This window comes from Ochotona princeps, chromosome 1 (genome assembly GCF_030435755.1).
Source record: "Ochotona princeps isolate mOchPri1 chromosome 1, mOchPri1.hap1, whole genome shotgun sequence".
Lineage (NCBI taxonomy): Eukaryota > Metazoa > Chordata > Mammalia > Lagomorpha > Ochotonidae > Ochotona > Ochotona princeps.
This window is the reverse complement of record NC_080832.1, coordinates 96505883-96516761: the sequence shown is the minus strand read 5'-3', so window position 1 is coordinate 96516761 and position 10879 is coordinate 96505883. Positions and strand designations below refer to the sequence as shown.

Genomic DNA, 10879 nt, shown 5'->3' with positions numbered 1-10879 from the left:
GGTCTCCCCAACAAACTGTTCAACCCATCTGGACAATGAGTAGCTGGACTCTATGCTGGGTATATGTTTGCAAGGAAAGAATCTTGATGGAATTTGAACTGTAATACTGCATCAAGGTGGAGGAATCCACCAGGGGGGAGGGGTGTAGGGAGGGGTGGGGGGATTCCCAGAGCATATGAAACTGTCACATAATGCATAATAATTAATAAAAAAAAAAAAAAAAAAAAAAAAAAAAAGAATAAGATCAGGAGTAGCATTTGGTCTAGTGGTGAGATGCCTATATTCCATTTTGAGAGAACTTGGGTTTCCAGACTTGGGGGTGCAGACAGTGGGAGGCAGCGATCAATGTGTTCCCGTCTAGGCTTTGCCCTCCAACCTCCAGTCTGGGTTGGAAACGGCATGTGAGAGGCAAACTAACCAACGGAAATTCTCTCTGTATGTGTATCTCTCAAATAAATAAACATTATCAACCACAAAAAAAAAAAAAAAAAAAAAAAAAAAAAAAAAAAAAAAAAAAAAACAAAAATGTACAAGCCAGTTCACATAGACTTTAGATACAATGTTATTAAAATACATTGTTAATCATAAAAATACTTTACTATGTACATGTATACTGTATAAACTCAGATAAAGATCTGCCTACTGAAGAAAGCCTCAAAGTCCATTTCTGGGCCGGGAACCGGTCCAGTTCTGGTATTTGGTCTCCACACCATACACGCGGGCTGAGCGTCATGGTCCTGCAGTCGTTTCTTCACTGGAGCAGGTCTAGGTGGAAGGGTCAGTTTTACTTCCGCTATACTTTGCTTTCCTAAGGGTGGACCCTAATAACTCTGGGCATTCACACAATTCATTGGCAATTTGGTTACACTTCAAAATAAGGCTGTAGTTCATTTCATCGGTGATGATACTGTCCTGCTTATAGTCAGGATGGCTCCCGATGAACTCCCGCATCCACCGGGCAACCGTCATCAATTCTCCTGAACAATAACAAAATTGAGAACAGAAGATTAACGGGATTAAGTGTACATTTAGTAACTAGCGTTAAGTACGATTCTGAAAAAACAGAAGTGTGTCCTTTTGGTGCAGACACGCTAGGAGTGGGTAACAGTCTGCCTTTCACAGTGTTTTAAGATTTCCTCTCCCCACCAACCAAAGAAAAGAATTTTTTGAAAGATTTTATTTCAAAGGTGGCATGAGAGAAAGAGATCTTTTATCTGCTGGTCCACTGCCCAAATAGCCATGACAGCCAGAGCTGGGCCAGGCTGAAGACAGGAGTCCAAACCTCCAGTGGGGACGCAGGGGCCCCCGCACTTGGGCCATCTCTGTCATTTCTGCATCACATTAGTAGGGAGCTGGACTAGAACCAAGGCATCCAGCACTCACAGGTGCCAGTGTTGAGGTAGTGGGTGTCTTAACCCACTGAGCTATATAACAAGTCCCTGCAAAAGGATTTTATTTACAGATAGCAATGAGAATCTATACACTTCATCTGTAAGCTGCCAGCCATGTGCCAATGTAGCCAGCTCTTATGAGACATGAGTTCACATCTATACAAAAGTACATCTCCTGGGCCTGGCACAATGGTTCATTGGCTAAATTCTCATCTGGCATATGCCAGGATCCCATATGGGTGCTGGCTCAAGTTCTGGCTGCTCCACTTTCCATTCAGCTCCCTGCTTGCTGCCTGGGAAAGCAGCAGAGGAAGGCCCAAGGTCTTGGAACCCTGCACACATGAGGGAAACCTGCAAGAGACTCCTGACTCTTGGCTTCGGATTGGCTCAGCTCCAGCTGTTGTGGCCACTGAGTGAACCAGCACATGGAAGAGCCTTGTCCCTGTAAATCTGCCTTTCCAATAAAAAGCAAAATCTTTAAAACAAAAAGACATGTTCTATCAGGCCAGGCCAGGGCACTCAGATTCCATGACCCTGGGCTGTGAGGCCATTGCAGAGGACAGAGCGGTACTTAGCATAAACATAGTTCAGAGAAAAGGAAAAAAACAAAACAAAACCAAAACCAGTTGTGCAGATAAACCATTTGAGTTGTGATAAGGGTTCTACAGCTATCCATCCTGATTCCAGAATATTCAAAGCAGGCTCAAGAAAAATACAGACGCTACTGCTGTTATTATTGCTACTTTTTCTTTTAGAGACTTTATTTTGAAGAGTGACAGCAGGGGTTTGGGCGTCTAGTTGTTTGAGTTCCATCCACTATTGTTGCAATAGGCCTAGGTCAGTCTGAAGGAATCCGAAGCCCTAATCTCCCATGCTGGTGGCAGGAACCCAAGTAGTTGGGCTACCATCTGCTATCTCTGCACCTTAGCAAGAAGCTGGATCAGAAATGGAGGAGCCAGGACTTGAACCAGCACTCTGAAATGGGAAGTGGGTGTCCCAAGCAGCAGCTCCACCCACTGCCCCAGCAAGGCCTGCCCCACTGTTACTGAGCTTAACAGCTGAGAGTACTCCGTGAGGTGCTGTCAATGTGGTCTCCTCAAAGACAGCGGAACCTCAGGACGCCCCACACAGAGCCAGGCTGAAGGTGTGGACTGCCTACTAAGCAGCTACTTAGCCCTGAAAGTGCCATAGTGACGAGCAATGACCCCCAACTAGACACGTGTGACCGACAATCCAGATACCATATTCTATTGTCTAAGATGTCTGTTTTAAAAATGTACCACATTATAAATCAGTAAGAAAAGACACTGATGTTCCAAACTGATTTTCAAAGACTTCAAAACTGCAGAGATGTTAAAACGTAAAAATGTATGCATGGGTAAAATAAACCTTAAAAGGCTACTTAAGGGGCACAGTCGGTTAAGTTGTTATCTGCAATGCTGGTAAACCATGAGTGCTGGTTCTAGTCCCAGCTCCTCCACTTCTGATCCAGCTCCTGGCTAATACAACTGAGAAGGCAGTGAAAGACGGCCCAGGTGCTTGGGTCCCTGTCACCTGCAAGGGAAACCCATACTGGGGGGTCCAGGCAGCCTCCTGACTTCAGCCTTCCCGGCTCCAACAGTTGTCATATGGGGAGTGAACCAGCACATGTAAGATCTCCCCCTCTCTGTAAACAAAATATTTAAAATAAATTGATAAAAGGGTACTTTCAACAGCTAAATATGAGAGCAGACATTTAACCTAGTAGGCAAGATGACCAGGTCCTGCATCCCTGGGTCTGGCTCCAGCCCTTGACTCCAGCTTTCTGTTAACTTAGACCCTGCAACACAGCAGTGAAGCATCAAGTGACTAGGACCCTGCCATCCTTTCAGGAGACTTGGATGGAGTTCCCAGCTCTGGGTGTTGTAGACATTTGGGAAGTTGGCCAACAGATGGGAGCTCTTTCTGTCTGCCTCTGGCTCGCCAGGAAAAATTAAAATCTTTTTACAAAAAGTAACTGGCTAGTGGAAGATGGTGTAGCTCTTACCTATACTATGAAATTAAAAGAGAGTGAGAGAAAACAAATGGCTATGGTACCGGATGCTCTCTTCTTAATCAGCTTCAGGTAGTTCAGAATACTACATCTGGTGTCCACATCCACCTCCATGTTCTCAAGGTAGGAGTTCAGGATAGGGATGAGCCCAGGAAACACACCTTCCTGTGGGAAGAAGGAACCAGCATGAGTGCACTGCCGATCGGGGAGTGTGGCCAGGGACTGGCCCAGGACCCACCTTCCCGTTGATGATAGTGTCTATGCTCATGAGGGTGTACTCCTCTGCCGCCAGCTCTGTGCCGCTCTGCGCCTTGCCACAACCGTCCACCACGGCACTGCCACCTGCTGGGAGAGGGCGGAAGCGCTTTAGGGACTGCTTGTGGTGAAAGCCACCCTTAGGAATCCAAGAGGAAGTCATACCTTTGCAGATATCCTTCCTGAAATAAAACAGCTCCTTCAGGACAGCATCTCGTTTCTGCGCTACTTTCATGTTCTCATCAACCTAAGGGGGCAAGAGAATCCCGACTGAGTCGACAGCTGTGACTGGCCACAGGAGTTGCACCACTGCCTCCCTTGCCCCTCACCCAGGCTCACTCTCGGAGGATGCCCCTTGCCTCTGTAGCCAGTCTGAGTGAAAGCGCAGGTCCCTTCTTACTTAGGAGGGGTCTGTTTCACTCAATTATTAAGAACAAGCAAAGAATATTAGAGACCTTAAAAAACAACAAAAAAAGTCTGTGTTTAGGCAGGGTATCTGCACTTTCTGACAGCATTGTGTCAAACCTTGCCACTGATCTGCAGGGTTGGAAGGACGAGTGGCCGGGTCCCTCCACACAGCCCCGTGGCCCAGCAGAGGGCCTGGGAAGCAAGAAAGGGCAGCAGGGCATTCTAGTTCTCCTGCCTTATGATTCATTCACCGCTCTCCCAGGCTGCTTCCTCTGTGTCAGCAAAGAGCTAACAGGGTCCCCCAAGGGTCCAATCAACAAAGTGGCCTGAGCAGCTGGTGGCCCTGGCCATGTCGACATTCATAAGCCTGAAAAAGCTTTGTGAATGTCCCTTTTTAGGCTCCTCGAAGCAGAGCTTTCCACACATATCCTCAATGTGTGGAACCTCAATGTATCAAAGACCCTGGTGAGAGGCCCAGGCTGACATGGCACGGAAAGCCTGGCTTTTCTTGATTAGTTGGCCTCCTTCCAGCCTCACATGGGAAGGGTCCCTATCGTTCTGTTTTCTGAAAGACACAAAGGACCTTCTGAATAGTCTAGACACTTCTAGGAGCATTCGGATAACCTAAAATCTCTTTTAATTCTTAATAACATTTGTTCACGATGACCACTGGTTTTATTTGACTTTAATTTTCTTTAAGATTTATTTATTTTTTTTGGGGGGGGGGGAAAGTCATAATTACATAGAGGAGAGACACAGAGAAAGATCTTGTATCAGCAGACTCACTACCCAAGTGGTCACAATGACTGGAGCTGAACCGATCTTAAGCCAGGAGTCAGGAACCTTCTCCAGGTCTCCCACATGGGTGCAAGATGCCAAATCTTTAGGCCATCCTCTACTGCTTTCCCAGGCCACATGCAGGGAGCTCAAAGGGAAGTGGAGCAACTGGGATACAAACCGGCACCCATATGGGGTCACAGTATGTGCAAGGCAAGGACTTTAGCCATTACGCTACCATGCCAAGCCTGGTTGGTTTATTTTTAATATTTTTGTGAAAACACATGATTCAGACCAGATCTGAGGCTTCCTTCTATTATTTGTTTTCCTAAATAATCTTCAATTATAGTTGTGATTAATCTGGAAGTTACTAGGAAATATATTTTTAATTTCCAATTAACTTTTTCTTGGGCACCTTTTCTTTTATGCGGAATTTTGGTAGGAATGCATCCTATACAAGGTCTACTCTTGAGGCACACAAGTGCTCATTAATTTTTCTACATCTTTTTTGAAACATTTGAAAATCGTGTCACTTAATTCCCTTATTGCCCATCTCATTCTTCCAGTACTTGGCCTATCAGTATTGGGCAACACACAACGTACTTGGTTAAGTGGTTCATCTCCCATTCTAGTGCATGAGCTCACAACAGCCTGCCTACCTCCAACTACACATGGTAGACAAGGCACAGAAACCAAGTAGCCTGTGAAGGTTAAAGAGCTATCAATTCACTGCAAGGGATTCATGTATCTAACTTATTTCATCAAAACTTTATCTGACCCATCCTCTTAAATTCTTCACATGCTTAAGCTGTTGCACTTTAGAATCCAAGAATCACAGCTCTAACATCATCTTTGAGAAGTTGATTCTTCTCTACCTCCCATTTTTGTCTATTACTCCTGTAGCCTTCTGTAACGTCTTCACGTAGCTAGTTCATGTCAGTATGGTCCTTGCTTTAAGTATAATCCTGAATATGACAACCATGAAGAGGTGAGGCCTTTGGGAGGGATCAGGTCATAGACCCTGCTGTCATGAAAGGAGTAGTACCCTTTCCAAAGAGCTGGCTTACTCTGCCTCCATTGGAAGATGCTGTCCGCTGTAGTGGGCTTCACCAGGCACAGAATCTGCAGTGTAAAACCCTCGACTCCCCAGCCTGCAGAGCCCCGAGGGACACACTCCTGCTTCTTATAAGCCAATGGATCTGTAACACTTTTGTTAGTAGCAGCCTGATCAGACTAAGACAGCGCATATACCTTCAGTGCCAAAACGTCATTTACTTAGTTTTCTCAGAATTGCCAACACTTTGGTTGGGAAGAGGATTCTGTGGTTGCCACTTCCTTACCTCTCAGGATTCTGGAGGTTTCTTTCCACCTCTTGCATCATGTAACATTCTAAATGACACACAGCCAGGAGCAGCTGATTCTCTACCAACCCTTTTGGTGGCAGACTGCCTAATTTTCTCTTTTGTCCACATTGATTTTCTCTATTTGACATACAGACAATATCTTCTTCAGATATAAAGGCACTTCAAAGAGCTTGTGGAAATGTGTATTATGGAGAAACTAAATTTCAAAAATGATTTATATCATTTTCCCACAAACCTTTTAAAATACCCTCATATTTCTGAAGGGACTCTTACATTAAGGGCAAACTCTTATTTTTTTGGTTGGTGTATTTTATTTCTTTCTATACAGATCACTCTTTTCTGGATGCCATTCACAAAACTTTGCAGAGAAATTTTCCATGTTCTAATTTCTCCATAATTTCCATTTGCTTGCTTTCCTACCAGAATGAATCTTCATTGATCTCCTAAACCATTACGTCAACCTTCAACAACACCTGCTTTGCTGGTGAGTATACTGTCAGAAGTGCTGCTGCCAGGTTCCCTGCTTCCTAGATTGCTCGTCTCCAAACGTTCTTTGGATCATCATGATCTATTATTCCACAGGTGTGACCCTTTTCTAGAACCTTAGGATACTAGGTAGCATTTTCTTAGGAAGACCTCCCAGTGTTCCTGAATGGTCAGGCCCTTCTCTTTAAGACTGTTTATTGTTCTTGATTTCTTTTGTCCTTCAGATCTCTAAAGTCTTAGGTCAGACAGCTTAGGCAGACTGACCCTTGGCTGGGTTTTGGTTTTTCCAGCAGGTGCACCCATAAGGGTAACACAAGCACGTAAAATTCTACAGGTTGCTTTTAGTCTGGGTGTGATGGGCAGGCAGGGCAGGCTGAGAGCTCAACTTCCAGAGGAGGCAGTGAGGAGACAAGGGACCTAAGCTGGCAACGTGTTTGTGAGGTAGCAGGGAAGGAGGCACCCTGCCGGCAGAGGCTGGGTCCATGCAGTTCGAGTCTTCCATACATGCTCGCTGTTCAAGGGCTGCTCTGCTTCTCCTTTCTCTGGTCCCGAGACACTCCCAGTGCTGAGCCGTGTTTCCCAGATGCTCTTTCTGCCCTAAGGACTCCAGGGCCCCAGTCTGCAATCTCCCAGCCTGAACCTGCTGCAAGGCTGCGCTGGAACACATCTCCCAGGAAGTTTCTTTTCTGGTCTTTGTTGGGCTTGAGTTGAACCAACTCTCATTTGTTTCCCTGTCAACCGGGTGACATCTATGCCCTCCAGAACATCCCAACTTTGGTTCTATAGGCATGAGACCTCTCTCCATTCCTGCCCTCCCCTGCTAATCCTCCTTCTGATTTTAACATATCAAATGGAATTTTAGGCAGATGAAATCAATGTGTAATCAACACGTGGGGGCTATCTCTAGCCATTGATTATCCTGAATGGAACACCTCTAGAGAAATAATTCTGAGGTTTACAATGAAAAATAAAATCAAGTGGAAGGAAAAGCACTTCATTCTAAAGGGTGAAAGATTCTAAATGATGTCTGATTTGAAATGCACAGTACATATAAACGAGTAAACAGATCCAAGGTCTGTGTACCCATCACTATGAGGCGCTTACCTTGGACAGTGGAATGAGAAAATCCAGTTTGTATGAGAGGATCACCCTGGTGAGCAGCACCACAAACACCACATAGGCAGAGTTCTCGAAGTCAGTTAGCTGAACCTGGATGAGCAGAAGTCCAGAGAGTCATGGACCAAGAACACAGTGGCGCTCTCCTGACAGACCTACCCGCCCTTTATATCACATCATTCCTAAGCCATCTCCAAGGTCTGGGAATCCTGTGCCCAGAACTGTTCTCAGACTTCCACCCTCCTGAGCTGCTGGATTTGCTTAATTAACACACACACACTTCACTTTCACAGCCTTATGATGAATTTTAAAACCTCCTGATACAAGCATTAGAAGAGTCCTGAATAAAGAAGAGTGTTTTTGTACCATCTCCCACCAAAGCATGTGTCTCACCTCCATGGGTCGGAATTCCACTCTCCAGCCAATATCTGAGTTTGGAGGAGGCGGCTTAAACCTCATTGTCTGCCAATTTGTGGACTGAATATTCTGGAACAACAAAGTAGAGAAAAGAAAAAACAACTTTCTGCAAGCTCAGGAACACATTAAGATGTTCTGACATTTAACTTGGAAAGGAGGCTGCTTAGTGTCCATGCCAAACACTCCCCAATTCACAAAAAAAAAAAAAAAAAAAAAAATTGTAAGATTTTCTGGAAGGGTGATATGCTAAGAAAACAAAACAGTTGAGTGTTTCACAAACCAGGCGGGGTGTGTGTGGCGCTAAAATACCTAATGGATATTTATTCTTTTAAGATTTATTTATTTTTACTGGAAAGGCAGACTGTTACAGGCACGCATCAGAACCCTTTCTCTCTTGGGAAACAGAAAATATTGCCCCGAATATATATCCAAATCTAGGAGATATCCAGTAATAACTGCAACACTGAGTATTCACAATGAATTTTTAGTTCTTAGTTCTTTACTGCTCTAGGAGATGAATGGTGTGTTAGATTTCCACCATCACTACTTCCTCACGGGTAGAGAAAACAACTTCCTTCTTGGAAATGTGTTTAAAACAGAGGAAATACCTCAAAATGGTCAGACTCATTAGCATCATCCAGGTGTATTTTCTCCTCAAACAGAGTCAAGGGGTCTCTGATGAAGAGATGAGCCACATGCTGGGCCAGGAGATGATCGATGCCTGCAAAGACAGAGCACGTGTGCTCACTGCCAAGGGCAGGGCACCAGTTCCTCTCAGTGCACAACTCGAAGGCAGGGAGACTGAGGTGCCTGGGCAACGGCTGGCTTGATCAGCGTTCTCACCTCGCCTGAGCCTTTCTCCTACGGGCACTGGGGAAGAGCCAGTGATTTCGTTGCTACTTACACCATGCCTGTTGGGCACTGGTGTGGACCTAGACACAGAGCTCCAAAGCAGGTTCCTTTTGCTAAAAGTCAAGATCGTCTCACAAGAATTTGGAACTTGGAAACTACGAACAAACAGCCTAACAAGAAAGTTAGGGACTTCTCATTAAAAACAGAAATTGGATCAGGACTCAGCAAAACACAAAGTTGCTAAAGAACTAATGGCGTACAATCCAGCCAACAGGCATGGAGACTCACCTTCCTTCAACAGCTGTTCGTAGATCTCTTTATCTATCGTCAAGTCAATGTCATTATACTTCTCACCACACTTGGACAAGTAGCTGTCTATTGAATCATATCGTGATTTACTAATCCTATAGTTACTGTTCTTCAGTGGCTAAAATTTAAAAATATATAGGATTGAATAACATAAAATGAATTGGAACTAGACTAACACCCCAATGTACTACATTAAAATACTATATATTTGCATAGAATATAAAAACCTCAAAATCAGAATGAAAAAAGTTAGTGAACCCTAGAAAGTCTTACTAGGGAAAATCACATTTTATAAAAATCTGGGGGGTAATTTAAATATCCTTTTATTTTCTGACATGATTTAGATACTTTTTATGGTTGGTCATTTTTCTTTCTTTTTTTTTTTTTTAAAGATTTATTCATTTTATTACAGCCAGATATACAGAGAGGAGGAGAGACAGAGAGGAAGATCTTCCATCCGATGATTCACTCCCCAAGTGAGCCGCAACGGGCCGATGCGCGCCGATCCGAAGCCAGGAACCTGGAACCTCCTCCGGGTCTCCCACGCGGGTGCAGTGTCCCAATGCATTGGGCCTTCCTCAACTGCTTTCCCAGGCCACAAGCAGGGAGCTGGATGGGAAGTGGAGCTGCCGGGATTAGAACCGGCGTCCGTATGGGATCCCGGGGCTTTCAAGGCGAGGACTTTAGCCGCTAGGCCACGCCGCCGGGCCCAGTTGGTCATTTTTCAATCCTATCAAGTTAACAAATGTCAGTGTCAGCAGTAAAAATAAATCCAAACTGTAAAATAGGGCTACTGATGAAAAAGACCTATCCTTTGAAGCTTATTTCCACTTATCAAGTACGCTCAACAACTTAAGAGTAACTTAACGTGGTACTTGGACATGTCACCATCCCCTGTTAGAGGGCCAGTTTGAATCCTGTGGAACCTGAGGGGAGCAACTCATGGAAGCATGTGCTCTGCATAGCAAAGGGAAGAGGGTTCAAGTTCCAAAGTCAGAGAGAGGAAGGTCTCTGAACAAGCAAGACGGGCCGAGCTGGTGCTGTTCCTGAGACCTTGGGGATGGACGCGTCCACGTCACATCTCTTCTCCTCCCCCACCCCCCAAAGTGTCTCCTTTTAATCAAGTTATTTTTGGATGTGTGGTGACCCCCGCAGGCCACAGAGCAGCAGCAGGACAGCTCAGAGTGTGAACATCAGATTTACTTGTGGGACAGCTTTCTTCAAAGACACCTCTGTCCAGGTCCCAGCCCTGGCAACGCTTGTTTATTGGTCTAGAATGGGGCCTGGTGTCTACTTCAAAATCTACATACAAGGAGGGCCCGGCACTGTGGTCTAGCGGCTAAAGTCCTTTCCTTGAACACCCGGGGATCCCATATGGGCGCCGGTTCTAATCCCGGCAGCTCCACTTCCCATCCAGCTCCCTGCCTGTGGCCTGGGAAAGCAGTCTAGGACGGCCCAAAGCCTTGGGACCC

At 45.2% G+C, this 10879-nt stretch overlaps 1 protein-coding gene across 3 annotated transcripts in view; it reads right to left on the bottom strand.

Moving 5' to 3' along the window:
• Positions 1–754: 754 nt before the first annotated feature.
• Positions 755–10879, bottom strand: part of GCLC (glutamate-cysteine ligase catalytic subunit) — a 44139-nt gene continuing 34014 nt past the window's right edge. For 2 of the 3 annotated variants that reach the window (XM_058662086.1, XM_058662095.1), the window contains 8 exons: positions 9387–9525; positions 8855–8967; positions 8223–8315; positions 7818–7922; positions 3844–3925; positions 3662–3768; positions 3468–3588; positions 755–977 (listed from right to left, as the gene is read on the bottom strand). In XM_058662086.1, the coding sequence (XP_058518069.1) occupies positions 766–977; positions 3468–3588; positions 3662–3768; positions 3844–3925; positions 7818–7922; positions 8223–8315; positions 8855–8967; positions 9387–9525 (972 nt within the window). In that variant the 3' untranslated portion in view covers positions 755–765. The remainder of the gene's footprint in view (positions 978–3467; positions 3589–3661; positions 3769–3843; positions 3926–7817; positions 7923–8222; positions 8316–8854; positions 8968–9386; positions 9526–10879) is intronic. The other variant, XM_004599443.4, reaches the window with a different exon arrangement.